The sequence below is a fragment of the Lottia gigantea genome (genome assembly GCF_000327385.1).
Source record: "Lottia gigantea unplaced genomic scaffold LOTGIsca_11, whole genome shotgun sequence".
Classification (NCBI taxonomy): Eukaryota; Metazoa; Mollusca; class Gastropoda; family Lottiidae; genus Lottia; species Lottia gigantea.
Window position 1 is genome coordinate 1,641,671 of NW_008707001.1, and position 25,096 is coordinate 1,666,766.

The 25,096-nt window shown below is 34.7% G+C and overlaps 2 protein-coding genes across 2 annotated transcripts; one reads left to right on the plus strand and one right to left on the minus strand.

Moving 5' to 3' along the window:
• Window positions 1-3,179: 3,179 nt before the first annotated feature.
• On the minus strand, window positions 3,180-10,107 carry LOTGIDRAFT_212002 (hypothetical protein). Its single transcript, XM_009047089.1, has 8 exons — window positions 10,072-10,107; window positions 8,681-8,826; window positions 8,252-8,355; window positions 7,381-7,594; window positions 6,746-6,838; window positions 6,265-6,417; window positions 3,884-5,874; window positions 3,180-3,274 (listed from the first exon to the last, which is right to left on the minus strand). The coding sequence occupies exons 2-7, from the start codon at window positions 8,823-8,825 to the stop codon at window positions 5,684-5,686; spliced, it is 900 nt and encodes a 299-aa protein (XP_009045337.1). The 5' UTR covers window position 8,826; window positions 10,072-10,107; the 3' UTR covers window positions 3,180-3,274; window positions 3,884-5,683.
• A 76-nt stretch (window positions 10,108-10,183) lies between these two features.
• On the plus strand, window positions 10,184-16,812 carry LOTGIDRAFT_206005 (hypothetical protein; the record flags this gene model as incomplete). Its single annotated transcript, XM_009047090.1, has 13 exons — window positions 10,184-10,388; window positions 10,933-11,065; window positions 11,415-11,537; window positions 11,702-11,803; window positions 12,165-12,337; window positions 12,825-12,972; window positions 13,535-13,637; window positions 14,206-14,276; window positions 14,646-14,703; window positions 15,039-15,165; window positions 15,621-15,784; window positions 16,086-16,235; window positions 16,770-16,812. The coding sequence occupies exons 1-13, from the start codon at window positions 10,269-10,271 to the stop codon at window positions 16,810-16,812; spliced, it is 1,515 nt and encodes a 504-aa protein (XP_009045338.1). The 5' UTR covers window positions 10,184-10,268.
• Between the last annotated feature and the right edge of the window lie 8,284 nt (window positions 16,813-25,096).

Sequence of the window (25,096 nt, forward strand, 5' to 3'; positions counted from 1 at the left end):
TATTGTGTCTGGAGTAAAAGGTGTATGGTGTTCAGACTGTCATAATACATCTTACCATCATGTAAAAGGCATTATCAGTTGAGTACACTTACTATTACGTCGTAAACAGTCCCAGCTTGAAACTTAGAAATTTCTCGAATCGTATTCTCTAAATTCCTGACAATATCTGGCATTATAACAAATATATAATCCTCGCCTTCATTCACAGCTGATATAATTACTTTCTACACATTTTCTACATTATACTCATAACGTAAAGCTTGTACTCGTACTTGACAATAGTTCTCATCATCTATGTATATCTGAATGTGTTGAGGATATCAATGCAAGAATATTCAGTATGGGCAATTAACGTATTTTTATTATTCCCATGGTCTACGTTTGCCGATGTATGGTTTGAAGAAACGTGCATGGCAAAAAAATCCCCACTGAATTAATTTTGGCTTTCAATGGCGAAATCAGGTGCAGAAAGGTAAAGGTACGATGTAACATTTAATTTTATTTTATTTTCATTATCAATCTTTTAGCAACATTTATCTCAAGATAAAATCAAGAGCATTAAAATAGGGTCCCAAACTCCATTTCGTTTAAAAACCACCCTTCGTCTATTACATTCTGCATTGCAGTAATGTCGACCATTACTCCAAAAATAGATGTCTTATTTGAAATAGAATCGATTTTAACGACAGCGGTCTTCATATGATTCATAAACTTTCAATATTAAACAAAGCTTTGTATTTCAAAGGCTACATTATTGGATTTAGCCCGGGGCATCATCAAATATATCTTAATCTATAACAGTCTTAAAATATATTTCAATATTCCAATATAACGTGACAATGTTCGAAACGTACAGGTTTATCGTTTATTACTGTTTTTTTTTTATCATTTGACATATTCACATAAATATTTTCATTCTAAAAACGCCTCGCTGAAATGTCAACAAGCAATAAAGTATTTTTTAAATATTTTGTGGTTTCTCAAGATTTATTTCATGGATGGATATTGTCCCTGGAAGTGCTTCTTGAAACATATTTTTCTCATATCTGGCTTCTCACTGAATGAATATTACATTCACACTTGCAGGACAGAAATTACATTTTGGTCTCTTTAGAAGCAATAATAAGTCAAATCTTTCAGAGAAGTGGATGTAAACTTGAAGAAATTCCATTTATTTTGCCTTTTACTGTAACGAAACCATCGACAATATTGTCTTGCAAACAGTGGTCTGCGGAAACAGTAAGCCTGATATCGTGTAAAAGAAGGATGAACTAATACACAATACAGTGATGCTGGAAGTTAAATTATGGCATATTTCCACTTCTAATAACAGCTTTGATGGGATAAGAATATAAATCACCTGGATAGTTCTTCCCTAGCTGAATCCATAGATGAACTTGATCATACATCCGAAATACATTCATCCTCTTCACCAGCAAGGCACTCTCTACCAACCACAACTATAACGTTACTGATCAGAGCCAATCAAAAACCTCGTTACAGAAGTTTTCCCGCGTTCATTACGTCATTGAAACGTCATTTTGGCGCGAAAGCTATTCAGCCAATGCTAAAGCATCTCTTTCAATATTAACAGTTCCGTCAGCTTAAGGAAGCAATTGCATCTAGTTTGCCAAAGTATAGTAGACCTAGGCTATTTATTTAGATTTATATAATGATGATCATTGCAATTTGACCTTTTTCTATCTTAGCCTGTCAATAAAATAGATTTGATGGGACCTGAGATTGCTTCGTCGTTAAATTTTAACCGATCAAAGAAAAACTTTTTTGTTATATTATTATTAATGTAGAACATTTCAGACATGATAGTGGAATTTAACGTCTCAGTCTTCATCTAATTCCCCAATATTTTCTTAGTTGTTTATCAATAAAAGGCGGTTGCCTATTAGCTGCCGTGGTGTTTGTAGTTATAGTAAGAGATAACATATCGGCGATAGAAGTCGAACAAGATAAGACAATCAGTGATAAGTTCGTGTGAAATTAAGTGAAGTTGTTTTACGTCCTACGTTTCTGCACCAACGGAGACAACGTCGGGCTAGGATTTTTTTGAAGGGTGCGGGAAAAGTAGGATGAAAAACTCCAGTCATTTCATTTCATTTGAAGGCGGTGGGTTGCAGGCCCATAACCAGCCCAATGTGCCAAGGGGGCGGCCACAGTCTAGACTGATTCAGCTTCAATTGAGATTTTGTTCGAATTTTGCAGGAGTTGGGTGTCGAATATATTTCCAAGGGGGACCCCCCCTCACCCCCTTTTAGTTACGGGCCTGGTGGGGGTAGTAGTTTCTATTGTGGGAAGCCGGAGAGTTCATCTGCCGCTCATTTTCATGATCCACTGTCTTGGTTTATTGTCTCAATTACTAATACAGCTCTATGCCCCAACTAGCAGGTATATGGAGCATACAGAATAATAATGATCATATTGAATGATTGATCGATTTTAATCATTAACCATGTTTTTTTTTTCGTTTGTGTAGGCTTTTATTGATCTAATCAAGTATTCTTGTCATAATTAATGACCCATTCAGGCCTATTTTAGGACCATATTGCCAACCCATTGGATACCCAGGTGTATCGTCTAGTCTCTGGCCACATCGAATTCTAAATCACATTTTGGCTATCATTTTTATATGAATTGAAATATTAATCTCCAAATATTGCTGAGATTCTTAAGATTGTCTTCGGGTTAATGAAAATGCCAACCATTGAAAACAAAAATTATTTGAAACTATGATTTTACATAGGGCGATTTTCAGTTAAAATGTGTTATTTTCACATGAAATTTCTTGGAGAGAAGTGTGTTCATTTCAAGAAAATTCAATTTAGAACTCAATGTGGCCAGAGAGTAGTTTATAACCAATTCACTAAAACAGTGGTGGCGTCAGCCTCTCGAGACTCATGGTAGAAGGGGCAAGACTGACTTAATGGGAGAGGGGGGGGGGGGCTTTAACTTTAGACGTTGAATTCAAAATGCGCACCTTTTTTTTATTAAGACTTAAGGCCTGGGTTTACTTATTCACTTGACTTTAGATTAGGAGAAATTTCTTTACCTATTATAAGTGATAGCCTACAAGATCGGGTGAAAACAACCATTTCTCAAGACCTGAATACATGGCTGTGGTCTGTAGCAAAATTTTTAAACCTAGTTATCTGTCCTTGCCTCCAGAAGAAATGGCCGACTGGTAAAATGAATTTCTTTGTTTTTGTTTGAAAACATACCTAATATGGACTAATATGTAGTCAAATTGTATCCACATGAAGTGAAAAAGGTATCAAAGCTATCTGCATCTTGAGCTAAACGGATTAAGGTTTATTTTTTGCTAAAATCAAAACAAATCTATTCTTTTTTGACTTTGACACAGTTGCTGATTCATGTTTACGTAACTTTGTCCCGAGAGTTCACTCGGTCCTGATCTCAAGCTTTTAGTGACAAATAATCTCTCAAACACAACCGGCATTCCAAGGTTTAGACTCGTTCTTTGGGCCTTGACAAAGAAATCAAATGATAGGCCTAGTTTCAGTAACCATAACCATAGGACAGTGCATTTTTGTAGTTGGCCCTATGACATGTGTAAGGTGTTATAGGATTAAAGGTAGTATAGTAATAAACTCCACCAAAGAGAGGTACCATGATGTGCTTCGGAGAGAGTAAGCATGGTCCGCTTCTTGCTCGAGATCCGCCACTAATTCAATCAAAAAAGATCAATTCATGCCTGACGAAAACAACAGATCTTCAACAATTGTTTGAGTTGTCTTTTAGTGTACTAAGTTATCTATGGACTGAGTTGTCTTGAATTCAACTGGGCATTCTATTCCGAAAGTGAACACAGCTGATATAGTTTATTTTCATGGATTTATATCTAATTTCAGGAGAGGAGGGGGAGAGAGTTCAGACTATAAAATAATACGAGAAGTTTACGACCATGAGGATGCTCTAGAGGAATTTGAATATGAACTAGACAGCGCATTAGAAGCTGGCATAAAAACAATTATCATTGAACCTACAAAACTAGGCGAAGAAACAGCTCGATGGATTAAATTGGGAAATATTATCCGATATACTTCTGTATTCACTGGCGTGGGATCCATCGTCAGTGGACTAGCATGGCCTGAACAAGCTGAAGTATTCTTACCTCTCGGAGCTGCCAGTATTATCTTCTCGGCTGTCCATATTTTATCGTGGGAAACAGACCCTTGTTCGAAATATCGAGTCATACACGAACCACCCAAATCGGCCTTACGAAACCTGACTACATCTCGACCTGTGATCCTAGTTAGAAAAGGCGTGGTACTTCAAAGATTTCTTCATACTGTTTCCATGGCAGCTGGAGCTTTCTGCGGCTCCAAAATACATAAATGGTATTTCCAATGAACGCCTGTGTGATGTGATTTAATGAACATTTGCTTCGAAGGCGATTTATTTCTGATTGTGTTAATGTTAGTGATTTAAGGCTGAAAATAATGGGTCGATCATGTATTTGACACCCATTTCATTATTGGACTCTTCCAAGCATGCATTTTTTAAAATCAATACTGCAATAATGACATGTTTAAGAAGAGTTCAATAATAGAATAAGGGGTTTTTATTTACCTGACAAATTATTTTCAGTCTTGGTAACTTTGATCTTTTTAGCACAACACTACGCAATTTTTGAACATGACATCCCAGTTTTATTTTTTTAACATTTTATTAGTTTAATTTTAATCAATGTACATAGTTGGAATCTTCGTGAATAATTTAATTAAAAATGGAGATTTTCATGATCAAAATAAATATCAATATTCCACTCTTAATTAATGCCAATTAAATTTGTTTTTAAAAAAATAATGATTTTTGTTTGTTGAAGTACAAAGGATCCAATATGTCATAAAGAAAGAAAGCAACAACTCATTTTTTTACGAGGATATCAACTTAAGGTGTGGGCACAAAAGCGTTCTTGGTTGGAGATTTTTATCGCCAGGTCATATCTTGAGAAAAATCTTGTCGCCAACATGATTTATGACATCAATCAAATTTGATGGTTGTCTCTAATAGTTTTATTATCTGCAAGACAGACCGTCATCATCCAATCAGATTAATTTTCCTTTCAATTGCATGCTCTGCACATGATTATCAACAAGGTGGATTTTTGTCTCCTCTTGAGCCTGTGACAGTCATTGAAACATGGCATTGATCTTTCCTGGAGTATCCATACTCATTTACAGCTGGGTCGACTGGAATAATTTGGTCTTGTTATCAATAAACAAGTACTTCTTGACATGCTTTGATTGGTTTGGATTTTTTCTACTGTAATAGAACAGGGACTGTGATAGACAACTTGTTATATTACAATAGAGATAAAAAAATATGAAAAAAATAAACAAACTAATCTAATTTTATTGGTATCAAACTAACAAAACAATAAAGGGCACTCGATTGGTTAGTTCTGCATGTTCAGGATATGTTAAATCAAGGGAAGGTCATTTAATAAAAAGAATATGAACAGGGTACAGAATGCATTCCATCTAGGCTGAAATCTTGTTTAGGTGTAATAAGGTGTAGTAGGAATAAATTTTTAATCTTGAATGCTATCTGATATTGTACTATTTATTTGAAGTGAGTTGGATCGGGTGTATCTTGCTAATCGAGCCCCAGTTTCTCTCAAAGTATAAGGGGAGGTAAGACATTTTCACTTCTGTTCCCTTGCTCTTGAATTCATTTTCCAGAAGAACACGTTTGGTGCTAAAGTTCTGAGGAAACACCCTAATTTAGGACCTAACGAAGCGAGTTTGACTTCATTCTTGTCATAAATTATAGCATTTAAGACTTGTTGAGCAACATATTCTGGCTTCATGCCGCTTTCTGTTGTTTTATCCATAACTGTAAAATCAAGAAAAGGGATATTAAATATTTAGGTCTTAATAAATATTCCAATTCACAAAAACTGTAAGGTAAAAATAACTTTGATGAATATAGTAAGATGAACATCTGTCATAACCACAGTATTTAGAATAGTTGAGAAAGCACAGGAACTAAAAAAGAGGTTTTATAAACTGTTTATGTGTATCGGGGATTCCTTATATTTGCACCATTCCAAGTTACAGTCAGCCTTCTGTACCTCGTGTAATACCTTCAAAATTAAGGGCTTAACGACGTAGCTATCGCAAAGTCCCTTAGATACTATAAGCAGCTTTTGCTATAATGATGGAACATTTCCGAACATAAACGAACCACAGACATCTGAGAGAAAAAATTGACATAACTACTTACCACCATACTGGCTGCCATCTGAAGTCATAGCGTTGAGAGAGAGATTAGTCTGCATATACCCTGGACTTATTACACTAACTCTAATTTTATCATCGCAATATTCCGCTCGTACACAATCACAAAACGCTTGAAAAGCATGTTTAGATGCAGAATCTGAAAAACGTACAAAATATTGTAAATGATACCCCGGATTTTGCTTTAATTGGTGATGCAATGTCATACAAGGTATATCTATAGTCAGGAGAGGGTGCTATCCTAAATTCTACAAAATAAATACCTATTGTTCACACACAAAAAACAACCAACAAACCATATTTTGGACATAGAGAAATCAAGTGGAATTGAGAAGATGGGCTAGTTAAATCATCTCATTGGTTCTGTCGCAGTCAACAAGGGAAAAATGTGGATTCTGCTGATCACAAGGTGAACGGAGCCACTGCCATGTTAACTGGATAATGTATAATGATATAATGAGACTTACATGCTGATCTATATGGTATAGATATTATACCCTGTATACTACTGATACCAACGATATGACCTCCACCATCTTTCTTCATTCTACTCACAATACCTTTAATATCATAATGGATAAAGGATAAAGATCATAATGCACAATAAAAAGTAATATTCATTAAAGATTTGCTGATGGACTTGTCTTAACTGGTGTGCTGTGTGTGCACAATTAGGTTAAACTTTAAATTCTTAGACTGGCAGAAATGACAACAAGATAAGTGGCGTCATTAAAGGGATTGTAAAGAGGTTTTCTCAAATCTTTATGTGTATCAGAGACACTAATAGCATCAATTTGCACCATTCCAATTTTCAATCAGATGTCTGTGGTTCCTGCAATTCCACCAAAACTAAGCGTTTTATGACATCACCAATCACAAAGTCCTTACATGATACAGCATACTTTGCGATTAGTGACGTAAAAAAACACTCAGTTTTAGTGGAATTGCAAGAAGCACAGAAAATTGTTATTCAGAGTTTTATGCGATCTTCAAACAACTGACCTATTTCACCCAGCGTCCTTACTAAGCCTCCTATTCCATTAATCTATTTTAGCTAGTATTTTTTGTATAATTAATGTATCGTTTATTTTTCTATGCTTACCTTTAGTTAATATAAGTTGACCAAAATAGTTAACCTGCATAATTTTCCTATGGACATCAATCTCAGTGTCCTGTATAGTTCCTCGGTAACTGACCCCAGCATTGTTAATTAAAATATCTATTTTATTATAGAAACTATAGGCTGTTTCTATTGCTGTTAGTATACTCTGATCATCTTCTAAATCTAACACCACTATCTCTGGTGTAAACTCACTCTACAATAAATATTGACATCTTAAAAAATTTGGCAGTGGCATAGTCCAGGGTGTCTGGTCAAGTCGTCGACACGCCAACTCGTCGACAGTCAACTCGTCGACAAACATGACCAAGTCGTCGATTTATAAAATTCTGTAGACGAGTTGACTTATAAAATTCTGTCGACGAGTTGAATTCCGTCGACGACTTGCCGATAAAATTCTGTTGACGAGTTGGCATGTCGACGACTTGACTGGTATTCTAGTCCAGTCGGTAGCCAATTAGATTGTCGCCCTGAGTTCGATTTCTTCTCAAGGTTAAAAAAATTCAGATGAAGAGAACAATTGGCTTTGGCTTTAATACAGAATTCTGCTGTTAAAATTCAAGATAAAGCTGAGAAAACAAGTTTAGTCCATCCTTTATTATTCATGTGTCTATTTATTATGATTTTAAACTTGCTTTTAAAGTGTGGCATTAAACTTGTGTATCATTTTTGATTATAATTGTAATACATTTCCTAGCATGTCATGTCCCATTTGAGATATGACCCTCATGTGAAAAGCGATGCACAGCCTTGGTCACTGTGATTTCAAATACAGCATCGTTCACATAGCACATTGCCCTAGACGTCAGGATGTATTGCAGCTTAATAATTCAGTTTTCGATTTTAGTCTCACCTTTATCGTGTCTATCAATTCTTTTTGGACCTCTTTTAATTTCTCTATAGATCTACCAGCTAATATTACTCTACATCCAGCTTTTACAAATTTTACTGCACAGGCTGTAATAGAGAAAGAATGAATGATAAATGAAAGAATGAATGATAAATGAAAGAAAAAACGAATGACCTAATCAATGGATGACCCAATAAATAGATAGATGACCAAATGAATGAGTGAATGAATGAATGAGTGAACGATTGTTGCTTATTAAGGGGTAATGTTGATAGAAAAAATCAAGAAAGTTGCTGAAAATCATGTAAAAAAAAGGGAGACATATTCTAAGCAATTTTCTTAATTGCACATAACATTGCATTGCCTTTGTTCATTAGGACAATCAGGAATATCTCAGAAAAATTAAAACCCAATTTCATATCATACTTTTACCTTTTCCCAGGCCTGATGTTGCTCCAGTGATCAATACAATTTTATCTTTAATCTGTATTTTTGGTTTGTGTTTTAACAACATCATTATAAAAGCTAAGAGACATAATGGTCCACCAATAAAACTGCCTGTTACTTGCCAGCTCATTCTGTAAAGAACAGGTTTAATCAATTAATCATTACAGTCGAGTAACCCAATTTCGTGGAAACCTATTATTCGTGGATTTCCGGAAAGGATTAATAATTTACATGAGCGACCTTGCGCGACCTCCGCATTAGTTTGTTTTGATAAACATGGGTTTTCTCTACAATATCAGCTAGTAGAATGAATCCAGTAGTTTCAAGCAAGGTAAAATGTATTAATGTTTACTTTGACAAATACAAAATGGCGGATTTCAGTTATTACCAAACGTCACCATTTTTTAACGGCCGAATTTCCTTATAATCCCGAGCGGTAATCGGAATTCCAAGTGTCGTCTGCTAGAATATATTTCAACGAATGAAGTCACGTGATCAACTAGCAGATTCCGTGTCAGCAGAAAATTTCTATGGAACAGAAAGTGGACCATATTCTTATGTTGTTTCAGTGACTTTTAGCAATAAATCACGCTACGTATCTTATTTTGTCAGTCACTATTTTTTTTTTAAATCGTGGTTCTTTGAAGGAATTGACACTAGTTATAATGAATTGATATTAAAGATAAACCCTAAGAGAAGTTACTTATACCATCCGGTATCGATACAACGTGTTTTTCTAGACTTATTTATAGATCAAACATTGTACACGAAAGTAGGTGACGCATTCTGCTGCCGTTGCCGAGTTGGTTGCTCATGAAATATTGGTCAAAGTGAAGGATTCATAAAGAAAATCGAAATAAACCAATTTTAATTATTTTGTAGAATATCTAAGGAAACATCTTAAGACATAAAAAAAATTTTTCGTTTTTTTAACCTTGACGAAATTTGGTGTTGAATCCTTATATCCACGAAAATAGGTTACACCACTGTATTAATCAATTTGAAATTTAACACTGTTCAACACTGAGTTAAAGATGCAAATTCAGTGGACATATTCAAGACACGTCTTAACTCAACACACTAATATACTCGTGAATACCAGATATGACAGAGCAAGTCAGCACCATTGAGTAGAACATTTAAGAAAATAATTGTAAATGCATCATAAAAAAGTTGCAATGACATGAATTGACTTGACGAATAATTGTCAAGAATTTCAAATTTCAATGAATTCTCAACAAAGACCTTTGACCTATAACCTGAAGCAATAATTGTTTTGTGATGATCGTACGAACAAGGAAGTTAAATGACGCATTGACACATAAATGTGCAATTGGTCAAATGGTTAGGCTGTGCTTATTAAGAAAATAACTCGCCTTCTCCGTTGGTTTCTGTTTTGTTTACAAGACTTTACTTTCGTTTTATGCCGGAAGCGGAAGTAGACAGGTGCGCAGACAACACCAATCTCACTTGCCCACTGCGCACAACCTTTGTTGAATCGCATCAGAACTTCAGACTGATCACATGAAATGGTGATGAAGTTTTCGACAATCACTCGAATGAGGGGTGGAAGATGAGCGTTCATGGCTGCCAGCACTTGAGTGCCTTTAAAGCAGCCAAAGGAACCGATCCTTTCCGCATAATTTATTCTTACTTCATCGCGTGTCCCTCAGCCGACGCACGAAGAATCAAGGTACACAACCGTGATGAAATATTCAAAAACAACAACTGACCAAACTATCCTACCCCCTACCCTACGACAATAAGTGTGCGGATGATGTTGAATTATATATTTTTATTTCATATTTCAAAGTCATTATAATTGAACATTTTCTTTGACCCCTTTCTTGGTTGTTTTTAAATTTATTAATTAATTGGAGAGGCCAAATATTGTCCAACAAAAAATTGTCAAAACAAGGAAGCTGTTGATAACTGTCAATTCTTTTTAAAAAGCCCGAATATGATCAGATGAATAATCCTCTATCTACTAAATTCCAGGGACCTGTCCACTACAAAAAAATCATAATTAATTATGACAAATAGCGTCGTTCTCATGTTATTTATGCAGTGTACTTTGCCACCGTTGCTCGTTTCTGTCTATTGCCCCTCTGAAAAGACCCTATACCCTATCAGCTTTATTATGGTTAACGACAAAAAAGTTACTATAAGCATTTCAGAAAATTTGAGGCAACACAAATCTGAAGTTTATATGATGAAAAAACGTTTGTCTATTTCAGGCCAAATCATGTGTGTGTCACACATGTCGGCAGACAACTCTACGACTTCATGCATGTATGTCCTGTATATATTTCGGCTGTTATGGTGCTAAACACATACATGATCATGCCAAGAGCAAAAAACATAATTTAGGTAGGTTATTGATCTCGAATATGGTGACTGAATTATCTGAACTAAAGTATTAATTTCAGCTACTGCTTAAAGACATCACAAGGTAGTTTCTGGAGGCTGAAGATATTAGGATCTCTTTCCAGGTTGCAATTTATAATCTTTATTTCACCTTCCTACCAATTCTTTTGAACAATGTTTATGTGGTTTCCAAAAAACAAATCGCACTTTTAATAAGTAATGTATCATAAAAATGTGATTTACCACAGATCTTGATTCAGATATCTTTTTTACTCATTTTAAGTTCTCATCTCTGTATTTTTTCAGCTATTTGTTCTTTATAAATTTATTCGATGTTGAACGTATATTGTAGCGATTGATTTAACGTATGGTACAGTGATATGTTTTGTATGTGAAGACTACGTCTATGATAAAGACTTAGAAGACATAGCTAGATCTTTCAGCCAAAAACCAACTCTAAATTTAGTTGGTGCTTGTAAGTGAACATTTGTCTTGGTTTTGGGGCAAACAAATTTGTCAAAATAATTATAAAACTGTGTTTTATTGAAAGGAATTGACTCACACACACATTTGAAGTCTTTGATGTGCACAAATATTTTTGATTCCCAGTGCGTTTTCTGATTTTAATTTTTTCTTCAGATATCAAAGAGCCATTTTCTACATGGGAACCTTCAGAAGATGAAATTCAACTTTTAAAGAAAAATCCTAAGAGAAGGAAAGTCAATTCAAATTCTACTGTAGGTGAGTAATCAGCAACAGATATCTTTATTAATTACCTTTTGGGGCGTCTGTTGTATCCTGGTGGCTTAGTGAGTTAAACCCTTGCTTGCTAACCTTAAGGTCCAGGGTTCAATCCAGCCCTAGCTTAAGAATGTGTCTTCCCATATTCCAATAGAAGGTCGCAGTGGCTTAATGAGTTAGACACTTGCTCCCTGAAGGTCCACGGTTCAATCTCAGCATAGGAGCAGATAATATCTTCGGATTTTTCAACCCAGTTTTCCCCTGTCAGTGATGCAGGTTAGAAGGGCTGACATGGAAAAGGCGTCCAAGCATTCAGATAGAAAAATATTTAAGTTGCTAATTGGATGGTTTTTTTTTTCAGGATTACGTGGGTTGATAAACCTAGGCAATACGTGTTTTATGAATTGTATCGTTCAAGCTTTAACTCATACCCCCATTCTACGAGACTTTTTTCTAGCTGATCGCCATACTTGCCAAATGCCTGGAGAATCCAAACAGTGCCTTGTGTGCGAAATGGCACGACTATTTCAGGAAGTGAGTGAATTTTCATCCTTTATGATTATGACATAACTCTTTATATAGCCTTGAACATGGTGCGGGAAAGTAGGACTTAAAACTCCATTCATTTTTATATAGCTTTGAATCATCCGGTCAGTATGACTTCGGTCTGGTGCTTACAATAAATAATACATAAAATATACAATCTATACGAAGTAGAAATGCTATAACAGATTAAATGTGAATAAAAACAACACTGATAGAAATCCAACTGTCTTAATGATATTTTGAAAAGTGTGTCCTACACAAGAGATATGATCATTGTTCGTGTGGCCTCTGGGCTCAATCAAAGGGATCAGGGACACTACGATTCATTCATTTTCAGAAGAGACTTATGGTATTTCATTTTATTTCTAGCAATGTACTTTTCTCACAAAGAATTGGGCGCTCTAAGAAACAGGTCCTGAGGGCTAGAGCTATATAGTCTTCCCTTGATAACTTATTCTTCATTCATTCATTTCAGTTTTACTCTGGTGCATGCACTCCACACATACCATATAGACTGTTACATCTAGTTTGGACCAACGCTCGGCATCTAGCAGGGTATGAACAACAAGACGCCCATGAATTTCTTATAGCTGCTTTAGATGTTTTACATAGACATTGTAAAGGTAAGTTCCATACAATGTATTATGTGTAATCGCAGAATCTTACTCATCCCAGATTATCCTCCAGTTGAAGACTCGAGCTATCTTCATCATTTAAAACCACTGCTCTTATTAGTGAATAGTTGGGACCCTGGTTCACTTTATTCAAATAGCTTTGTGAATTACAAAAGATCAAAACAACCCTATCATAAGAGATAGAATGTCCATACCCGTATTTTATTCATTAGCTCGGTGCATATCTCCATATTTAAACAGCAAAACATAATGACAGTCTTGCATCATACAAGCATTTCGATTGAGCACTTTCAAAATCATATTAAGTGAAACACAGTAGAAATATATAAAATTTCGTATTGAAGAGAATATGTTTGTTATATCTATGATACATGGCATTTAACAGTCCACGATTCCTCTCCAATCAATGACTTTGTTCTGCTTGTCCATCTTCAGAGGAGACGTGGGCTGAAAATAGGTCAGTTGTCTGAAGAACATATAGCTTGAAACTTTCAGTAACAGCATGATTCATGTTCTGTTTTAATATTTCTATATGTTATGTTGTTTCTAGGTACAAATGGAATGAGTTGTAGCAATCCACATCTTTGTAACTGTATCATAGATCAAATATTTACTGGTGGGCTTCAGTCAGATGTTACTTGTAAACAGTGCAAGTGAGTTCACAAAATTTATTCGAAAGTCAGACTTTGATGGAGAGCAAAACCTTTGACAAAGTTTATATAGCTTCATAGCACAGATGTTTCTCCTATATTTGAGTTATTACCGCTGTAACTATGTTTATCTTAGATTCGTGGCATTACTCTCTTACCTTACCTCATGGCATCACAAGGCATTGCAGGCATTGAATGTTTTATTCCTATCAGATCCATTAAAGAAAGATTTACAATTTCATTTCACAAGACAACTTAATTTTCAAACTGCATGATGTAGTTCTTTTACATTGCCTAGATCTGTTTCAGAAATGTTTAAAGGGATGTTTAAGAGGTTTCCTAATTTTTTTTAGGATTGTTGGGACGCTTTAAAGCAGCTTTTGTGATATCAATGCTATAAATGACTTAGTTAGTAGAATTGCAAAAAATCACAGATATCTGAAAATTGGAATGTTGCATATACATATAGTTGATATTGGTGTCCCTGATACATATAAAAGTTGAGATAACGTCATTACAATGCCTTTAACTGTTTTTGATGGATTAAAATGTTTTCGATACCTTGTTTCAGTAATGTTTCGACAACTATTGATCCTATTTGGGATATTTCGTTAGATCTGGGTCCAGGACCCCCTGCCTTCAGTACCATGTCTACTTCAGCCACAACACACTCCACCCCTTCTCCTGGGGGTACAGGTAGGTCCTTTACTCACTCCACCCCTTCTCCTGGGGGTAAAGGAAGGTCCCTAACCTATCTCTGGGTTTAAATTTCTGGAAAATTTGTCATGTTGTACTCATGTTTAAACACTGTATATTATTTTATTTTGAGAAAGTTGCAGCTCTATATTGCTGTTAATGTATCTTTAGGAATGGATGATAATTTCCCAATATTTTTGATGGTAGCAAAGTTTCTTTTAAAGTTTCATTGATGAATATAATAAAGTTAAACTTATACAAAAGTCCGAAGTAATGAAAAAAAGTTGAATAATTATTTCTATTTTGTTATTGTAGGATTTACTAATAGTCCAGGGAACTATGAACCTACCTCATTATTAGAGTGTTTGAAACGGTAGGTAGAGAATCTTTCCATTATTCCAAACAGTTTTCTTCTTTACATATTTGAGAACGGGCATCAGCACAGTCTGTTCAGGCATTAGAATCTATGATTATGTCATTTGCCAAGTTGAATTAATAGTAGACATTGGTGTTCATAGGTTTTAATTTTGGTCAGCCTTTGAAAATCAGGAGATCTTGAATAAGTCATCTTTCCTCATTATTCCAAATGCAGAATTGTTCCAAAGGCCAAGAGGTTAGGTCGAGGACTACCTGGTTGAAAAGATCACACATTAAAGTTTGCCCTGTGCATTTCAGTGTAATGAAACTCATTTCATTCCATTTTTTCAGCTTTACTCGACCAGAACATTTAGGAAGCTCAGCTAAAATAAAATGTGGAAAATGTCACAGTTATCAGGAATCTACCAAACAATTAACAATGAAAAAATTACCCGTTGTTGCTTGTTTTCACCTCAAGGTAGGCCTTATATTCTTATTATCACTTAACACAATTTCCCACTGTCAGTTATTTTTGTCTGAGGGATCGACACGGAAAAAGCATCTGGTCGTTTTGATGGGACAATGTGTGTTACAGACTTTGCAGTGTAAAGATCCCTCAACAGTTGGAAATAGAATAAGCATGCTCTTCCTGTTGTCCTGGAAAAACTTACCCTATTGTACACTGCATTGTGTAGCCCGTCCTCTTTAAAGTATGGTGTAAATTTCCTTATCATTTCTTATGTTCATTTGAATGATTATTGAATCTTGGTTTGATTCTAATTTCCACCATTGACTATGGTTGAAATTATTTAGTTGTCTGACTGAAAATAAGAATGGCGCAAAAAGATACTATTAGTGTCCCATATACACATAAAAAGGTTTGATAAATCTATTTACAATACTTTGAAAAGTTTGTGATTTACTTTATTTTAGAGGTTTGAGCATTCCACAGGCTATCATAAAAAGATCTCAACGTACGTATCATTCCCGGAGGAGCTGGATATGACGCCGTTTATGTCATCGTCTCGTAATGATAATAACGGATTCTCCAATCAAATTATCTTAGATATACCCACAAGTCTTTCATGTGATAATAAGTAAGTTTCGTTTCCAACATTCTGGGGGAGCCGCGGTGGCTCAGCGAGTTAGATAGATGCCTATTTGTTAATCTGAAGTAAAGAGTTCAATCCTGGCCTGTGGGTTTGTGATAACATCTTTTCATGCTGGTTACTTCTGTCAGTTTTATAGGCCCAAGGGGATTATTTTGGATAAACTAAGAGCGTGCTTGCTACACTGATGTCCTTAAGGTGGGAGGAGCTGGAAATCAAGATGTCACTCAAATTCTAAGTTAAGAATTATCGTTTTTCATAAAATAAAATTTTGATTTCTTCATTTCAGATACTCGTTATTTGCTGTGGTTAATCATATAGGAACAATAGAAGTAGGTCATTATACGTGTTATATACGCTTACATAAAGACCAGTGGTTTAAGTGTGACGACCATTTAATAACTAAAGCAACTGTTACAGATGTACTTAATAGTGAAGGGTAAGTATTGGAAGCTCTTACGTCTGGGCTCCTTACCTGAGATATTTGTAGGGAGGTAGAGGCTGACTATGAAAAAGCATTCTGTTGTACCGATGGGACCATAAACAGAAGCCCTGTCGGCTTTAAGCTGTGCATTTTATATTTTCCTCAACAGTTGGAAATCGATAAGAGTTGGCTTTTGTTGCTGTCCTGGAAAAATTTCCCTCCTTGATTAGCACAATCAATATTTTAAAAAAAAAAAGTAAGAAAAGGAAAGAAAGAACTATATTTTACAAGGATAACAAATTAGGTTCACAGTTAGAGATCCTCTCTACCAGCTGGTCTTCGTCCAAAATTCTTGGCATTGATCTTTCCCGGATTGTCCGTACCCATTTACAGCTGGGTTGACTCTGGAATTATGAGTGAGGATGACTTATTAGTGGTCATTGGACTTTCACGTGTCGATTGAGATCAGAATCCACAGCCGTCATTCACTCGATGTAACCAAGCGAATGAGGTCATGTAAAACTCTATTTCATTTTCTTTTCATTCTAGGTATTTGCTGTTTTATCATAAACAGATATTAGAGTACGAATGATGGCAAGTATTGGAATAGTGTGATAATTATTGCTCAAGTTATTAGACTCTACTACCTGATAGTAGGTCAGAGTTAAAAATGCACGTGCAGAGATTAGACCAGATGTAAACAAGAACAGTCTATTTTGTATTGGGTGGAGTAAGTGGTTGTGGAAATTTTGCAAATCTGATTTTAACTGTAAAAATTTTACAATGTTACTTTCAATTTTCACGACCAATTTTTTTGCTCATATAATCCAAAGCTCAAGTCCCAGATACACTAGTCATGTTTATGTTTGGAATTGTCAATGCATGTGCATTCTTGGACCGACTATACCCATCTACCTACCTTACATTTCTCATGACATAATACATAGCTTAGAGTCAGTATTATCATCTATAGACCAGTTGAGATGCTGAAAATAGTGGACCAGTCACCCCTTAATTCTTTAATGAACTCTTCCACACATGCATTTGCCTGTCAGCATAGTAGAAAGTGATGTATGTATAGAAGGATCCATTTGAAGAATTAGGGGTATTGAGTTATTACTGCCAGTCTTTAATTTCAATTGATAAATGTCAAAGTTAAAAGCTTTGCAAAGGTGATTGTTTGAAAAAGCGATTTTGCTTCCACGAGGTGTAAGATTATGTATCTACTAGGAAAATAACAAAGATAGAACATTGGTGAATGGTTTTGACGAAGATGTTTCCTGGATTTGTGTGTAAAGCACGTATCATGTGATGATTGTGAAGTTTTTGATTATAAAAACTGACATTAAAGTGATAGTGAATATCCTATCCTATTTCATACAGCTTTCGTGAAAAATGGGCCAAAGTTAAGGCTTTTGTAATAAGGTTCTGTTGGTGATGTGATTTGTAACGCTGTCGTTAGTTTCGAAGTGAGGATTTTCGAAGACTGATTTGATGTAATGCTTAGAAATGGGCCATTTTTCAATTCATTGGTAATTTACAAGAAAAGTTTCTTTCATAAAATCATAACTGATATTTTGTTTCAGTTGACTCGCCAAAGTTTAATTTTGTCCGCCATTTTGAGTCAATGAGTAGTAGAAAATCATGCAAAGATATTCATATACATCTGGGGACAATTCATTCATGATCACTCCACCTTTTTGAGGTGAACATCAGATACATCTGCCCACTGTTTCTTTTAAAACAATCAGATAAAAATTTGTCAAAAGTGATATTTTGAAATGAGAAACACTACATCAAATTGATCATTAATATTTTAGAAAAACTTGGGCCAGGTTTGTAGTTTCAATTGCTGTTTATTCTACTTAAAATAAAATTGGCTGATTGTGTATTATCATTATCTCAAAATAAGTATATGTGAACTGATTATATTTTGAAATAGTCCCTGGATGTGCATTAATAACTTTGACCTACTTTAACTTAGTCAGTCTAGGAGTTGTTGTATATATCAATGCTGGTTAAGCATTGCTTCACTACTAGTAGGATGAAACTCTCAGCTGGGAGTGGACGTAGTGAAGTTTTGAACATTCTGATTAAAATGCAGATCCAAATGATTTGTTTTGTGGTTTTTTTTTTATGGGTGACTTCATTTGCCATCTATGATCTGACGAAATTGTTATGCAGTTAGGTTCAAGTCAGTGAACTAATCAACCAATCCAATGCTCTGTTAAGAGATATTTTCTGACACTAATTGAGGAAATCATTAGGTGACAATTTAACTGAATAAGATCATGGAAGCATGTGTAGTTACTTACAGAAAAAACACGAAACATAACTTGATCTGTATTTTAAGTTGATTAAATTTGTAAGTTTGTATTTGAGTTTACCTTCTATGTCAGAAGACATATCCCTTATTGTGATAGAATGCATGTTTGATGTCTATAAATAGAATTATTGATTTTTGTTGATCAAGAGCATGAATGGCAGAATTCAGTGAATTTTTTATTTCGTTCATTAAACTTATCTCTTACTAGTGTTTCGGAGATATTAAAAAGTAAAAAAAAAATATAGAAAATGTAGAAAAAATAATAAAAAAACACAATGTTTAAGAATCAAAATAATGGTGAGAGGGATAACTAACTTTAACCCTTTGAACCCTGAATGTAAATGAAACAACGTCATTTACCCTGAACTCCAAGTAATAAAAGTAAAAGCGTATGATGTTAATGTTGTATGATGTCACTTAGCAACGGCCGGTATGCCGGCTGCTCGGGTATATATTGCGTTAGTGTGTGGCCGGTATACCAGCAACTAGGGTTGAAAGGGTTAAAAGAGAAGTACTGGTATGCACCAAGGGAGCACACTCTCATTCTCACAGCCAGCCTAAAAACTTAATTATCTTGCATTTCTGTTTAAAACGCTACGGAAAAATTTCCTGTGCCATTTTCTAAAAATGAAAATAGAACAAGACACAAAATAAATTATGTGTTTCAGATACTTTTAGCAAAATTCAGAATCACATGAGTAGTCGCTAATTAGATCAGCTCCACCTTGAGTTGCAGAGATTCTCTGGAGCCTTTTACACACTATTCCTGCTCCATGAAGTAGATATGAAAAAAAAAACTGAAAAAAAAAACGTGTTGATCACGAAAATTTGTTAAAAAGATAAAAAAAAAGAATGTGTAAGAATTGTAGATATTGTAATTTATTATGTTATTTTCTGTTTTTTTGGGGAAAGTTGAAAATAGTTGAGCGCAAATTCAGAACCAGTCACTTGGGTCAATTTCGGAAAATACTTTTCAGGAAATAAAAGCAAAGGTTATTTGTCTTTAGCCTCAATACATTGTTCGTTCACGAAAAAATTTAGGCGTGCCTATATTTACTTCTTGATAAGATATGGCATGGTCCGTAGGCACAAAGCATTTTGCTTATAATACAGGCACAGAAACATTTTTGGTTGCTGATAAAATCGACTCAAATTATGAATAAAATCTCACGTGTGCCCAAGCTTTCACGACAAGATTATCACATTTAGCCTATATGATTTATAATATCAAAACAAATATCACTGATTGTTTTATCGTCTGCATGATGTGCCTGTGCCCATAGCTGAGGGAGAACTCATGACAACACTCTAGTCGGTGACAAAAATTGGGGACCAAGATCGTTCGTCTGTTTTCAAAATTGGTCTAAGTGACTGGGATTAGAGTGAAAGGTCCTGTATCTGAGATATATTTGAAATTTGATTGCATTAGAATTGCCAATTAGTATATTTTCGAAGTGAAATTTTTGAAATAATTCTGAATTTTGACATTATTTTATAGGTTTTTTATTTTCTGTATGATTTGTTTTTTTTTTTTTATAAAAGTGCTAAAATTTGTTGGTTTATAATCTAGGAGTTCAGGGTCCTGCATACTTAAGATTAATCCTGTATTAATCCTGATATAAAACAGGTACTATTATTAATCTGTCTAATAACACTAAAAATTACTGTGAAATTATCAGAAGGAAATGTGTATAGTGTCTATATGTTGTAAGGGCATTCACTGTGTTTGAAATTTGCCAAACTATATGTTTTGAAACTTGTAAAGCCATGTGTTTGAAAATTGTCAAACCATGTGTTTGAAACTTGTGTCAAGCCATGTGTTTGAAAATTGTAAAGCCATGTGTTTGAAAATTGTCAGGCCACATGTTTGAAAATTGTCAAGCCACGTGTTTGAAACTTGTAAAGCCACGTGTTTGAAAATTGTCAAGCTGTGTCTTTGGAATTTGTCAAGCTATGTGTTTGAAAATTGTCAAGCCATGTGTTTGAAAATTGTAAAACCATGTGTTTGAAAATTGTCAAGCCACGTGTTTGAAAATTGTCAAGCCACGTGTTTGAAACTTGTAAAGCCAAATGTTTGAAAATTGTCAAGCCGTGTCTTTGGAATTTGTCAAGCTATGTGTTTGAAAATTGTCAAGCTATGTGTTTGAAAATTGTCAAGCCATTTGTTTGAAAATTGTCAAGTCATGTGTTTGAAAATTGTCAAGCTATGTGTTTGAAAATTGTCAAGTCATGTGTTTGAAACTTGTAAAGCCATGTGTTTGAAAATTGTCAAGCCACGTGTTTGAAAATTGTCAAGCCATGTGTTTGAAACTTTTCAAGCCATGTGTTTGAAAATTGTCAAGCTATGTGTTTGAAAATTGTCAAGCCATGTGTTTGAAAATTGTTAAGCCATGTGTTTGAAGATTGTTAAGCCATATGTTTGAAAATTGTCAAGCCATGTGTTTGAAACTTGTAAAGCCATGTGTTTGAAAATTGTTAAGCCATGTGTTTGAAAATTGTCAAGCCATGTGTTTGAATATGGTCAAGCCATGTGTTTGAAAATGGTCAATCCATGTGTTTGAAAATTGTCAAGCCGTGAGTTTGAAAATGGTCAAGCCGTGTGTTTGAAAATTGTCAAGCCGTGAGTTTGAAAATTGTCAAGCCGTGAGTTTGAAAATGGTCAATCCATGTGTTTGAAAATTGTCAAGCCGTGAGTTTGAAAATGGTCAAGCCGTGTGTTTGAAAATTGTGTCAATTTCTAATACTGTCCTCTCAATTTGTTATGTAAAAATACCTTTCACTTTTTTTTTTGCCTCCAATTCTTAATTTATTTTGTAAGTAATTATTTTTGTTCGTTATTTATTGAGTCCAACGATAGTAACCTCAGTTTGAAACTTACAGATTCGATCTGATAGTTTTTATTGATGGAGGTCAGTCTGAAACTTGCTGACTCTATATCTGATAGTTATTATTGACAGAGGTCAGTCTGAAACTTGCTGACTTTATATCTCTCCTTCGATAGTTAAAAAAAATCGCAATTCTTAATGTGTATATGGGACACTGATGGCATCATTCCCATTATCAGTCAGATGTCTTGCAATATTTCTAAAACTAAGCCCTTTACAACTTCCCAAAAGGCTATGACGAAGGGCCTCTACAGCAGTGAATTTCAAGAAACACAGACCTAAGAGTCAGTAAGTTTTAGACTACTACTACTATGATAACTATCAGTGGCTAGACAAGAGTCAGCAAGAATCAGACTGGTACAATATCTATCAGAGAGTGACTATGATCAGCAAGTGTCAGCTATGATTAGTTATGTATGTAATTAGTAATGTTAATATGAAATTGGTAATGAATGTTATATTTTGTAAATTTGTTAATTTTTGTAAGTCATTGAGCAGTAGAACTGTGAATTTAACTCCAATTTTGTATGAATCTTTAAAAAATAAATCCTAAGATGACGTTCAGAGGTGGAGATACATTTAATAATAAATGAAAAGTAAGAGGTTGTCTAAATTTTTTGTGTGCATCAGGGACACAGATGGCATCAATTTGAACCATTCCAATTTTCAATAAGACGTCTGTGGTTCTTGCAGTTCTACTAAAACTAAGTGTTTGATGTCGTCACTAATCACAAAATTTGCTTTATCACATAAGGACCTTCGTGATTATCTACTTCATCATACAATTAGTTTTAGAGGAATTGCAGGAACCACAGATGTCTGATTGAAAATTGGAATCATACAAGTTGATGCTATGAGTGTCTCCGATACACAGAATATTTAGAAAACCTCTGTACAATCTCTTTAATGTAACACATTTATTAGTGTTTTTCCAGAAACTGTTAGGTTTAACATATAGTGGTTATGGTAGAATTGTCTTCAAATAATATTTTAAAATTCATTATATTTCTGCTTGAATCGTTGTTAATTTTAAAGACAGAATGTTTCCGATATAAAATAATCAAAATGTTGGTTAAAAGAAAGAGTACTAAAACAAAGAAATTCTAATGCAATCGAGTAAAAGGTATAAGTTAAGTTGAACTCAATTCAAACAAAAATTGTGTCAGATTAATAGGAAGGGAGTGATGTAACCTATACAAAAAATAAACAGAACGAGTGAAATAGCCCACAGAAAAAAAAGAAAACAAACTATCTGGAGTGAGTTAGCCCACAGAAACAAACAAATATGAATTATCTCCAACTGTTTTAAAATGTATCGATAAAAATACAGATTTGGATGTTCAGTTTAATGTTTTTGCCACAAGTTACTACACTGGATGGCAAGTGAGTTACCCAAAGAAAAAACATGAAACAAAACATTCAGATAAACATTTAAATCAGAATGCTTGAAAGCCAGGCCATTTATTCTCAAAACAATCTTAGCACTAGGATATCCTTGATTCTGTGTTAAGAGTTGAGTTTGTTGAGTTCGTAGGATATCCTAGTGCTAAGACTGTTTTGAGAATACGTGGCCTGGATGTGGATGAATTCTACCTGTCTGAATTAACGTGTATTCTATTATGATTATTATTATTATTATTATTATTAATCAGAATCTTGCAGTGACTGTGATGTATTGTAAAAGAATAAAAATATTCATCCATTGTCATGTTCGTTCGTTTTTGAAAAATTTGGTGTCTTTGAAACCTGCCTTAAGTACATCGTCATGAGTAGGTATGCCCTTTCTTTCTACATCAATCAGCCCTCGCATAGTTATTACTGTCTCTGAATTCTCTTTGACAAAATTTACCCATCATTTTCATGTGAATTCCAATTCAAAATACCTGTAGTATAATATTTAAATATTCCCAGACAACTGATGTAGAACAGATAACTTAAAGGGATCTTAAAAATGAAATGGAGTTTTACGCCCTACTTTTCTGCACCATGTGGGCTAATGAAGACGGGCAACGCCATGCAGGGTGCAATGAGGGAAATTTTGCCAGGACAGCTAAAGGGATCGTAAAGAAGTTTTATAAATTTTGTATGTGTATTAGCGACACTAAGATAGAACTGCAGACGTCTGATTGAAAATCGGAATGGTGCAAATTGATGCTATCAGTGTCCCCAAAACGCATACAAAATTTAGAATAGATCTTTACAATCTCTTCAACACAGAAAGCAGACCATGCTTACTATTTCGAAAACACCTGATGGTACTTTTATTTTGAGGAGTCCACTACTATACTACCTTTACTATTGATTTTGCCATTCTTTTGACGAGATTTTGATTAATGGAATTCTCTGGCTCGTACAAATTTTATTACTGTCTCCTTTTTGTCCACCATTGCACACATAGCTTTACCTCTTTATGTCTAATAGCCACAGTAATAAAAGCTATAATATTGTTATTGAGAAGTATGTATAATAAATCAATATTATGATCAGGTATTTGATGTCCTATCAATCAATATGTATTGATTATTGATTAGGTTGTATTAATAACTACAACTTCTAGAAATTACCTCAAATATTCATTAATAATATTACATTGTATTTAAACATAATAATAATAACTAGCTTAATGAAACGGAGACTGGCTGAATGAAATCAACAAGTTTGATGTTGTTCAGAATCAAAGTCCAGCAATACCATGTAGTGAACAATGAAGTAAATTATAAATTGTACTTCACATGATCAACCCCGTAGCCCTTAGAACTATTTGGCCCCTTCCTGGAAAATTTAGATGATTTGAATTACTTCTCGAGTCACATAGTTGAGCCCCTTTAAAAGATTTTTTTTTTTTTTAAAGACATCTTTCACATGTGATTCTTGCAATTCTACTAAAACTGAGTGTTTTTTGGGTCACTATTACAAAATCTGCTAATGTTATGTAAGGCCTTTGCGATAAAGACGTCATAAAATGCTTAGTTTTAGTGGAATTGCAGGAACCACAGACGTCCGATTGAAAATTGGAATGGTGCAAATCAATGCTATCAGTGTTCTCTGATACACATAAAATCTTGCTTGTATCTTGTTAAATTTGTGAAACAGGTATCAGGAAGTGTAATTGTAAGGAAATCCTGCAACCATCTTGGTCATTAAATGTTTTCAAACAAATTCCTGAACAGGTAGGCCATACGTCAAGATTTGAAAATGTTAAGTTTTGCAATTTTTGAATATTGTCATAAACCCTGATAGGGCCCTAGGGGGTTATAGAAATAATGGCTTGGATATACCAGAGCCTAGACAAGGCATTGAGTGAGTCTTTGAAAATGTACAGGTATACAGTTTTTGGGGAAGGAAATCATTAACGGGTAACCCTGATAGGGCCTCAATTATGTTAAATTCATTATCAAGTGAAAACCACCGAGAGCATAACGTCAAGTTTAAAAGGTAAAACGTCAGAAGAAATAGTTGGGTAACCCTGATAGAGCCTCAACTAAGTGTACCGAGTGTTGGCCTACTTTCATCTCGCCTCGTTTCCACATGACAACAACTATGCTATGGCGGAATGCCTTTCAGAACATATTGGCACCATGAGAGAATCGCAGTTTCTTAGTGAAAATAATGGAGATATGTGCGACACAGCTTCCCAAGGGAGTCGAGATGAATATATTGAAAGG

Coding starts and splice junctions, on each gene's coding strand:
- LOTGIDRAFT_212002 (XM_009047089.1), bottom strand. CDS start 8,825: ATGAGCTGGCAAGTAACAGGCAGTTTTATTGGTGGACCATTATGTCTC. Junction 6,418..6,745: donor TATACCATATAGATCAGCAT/GTAAGTCTCATT, acceptor TACGTTTTTCAG/ATTCTGCATCTAAACATGCT. Junction 5,875..6,264: donor AGATGGCAGCCAGTATGGTG/GTAAGTAGTTAT, acceptor TTGATTTTACAG/TTATGGATAAAACAACAGAA.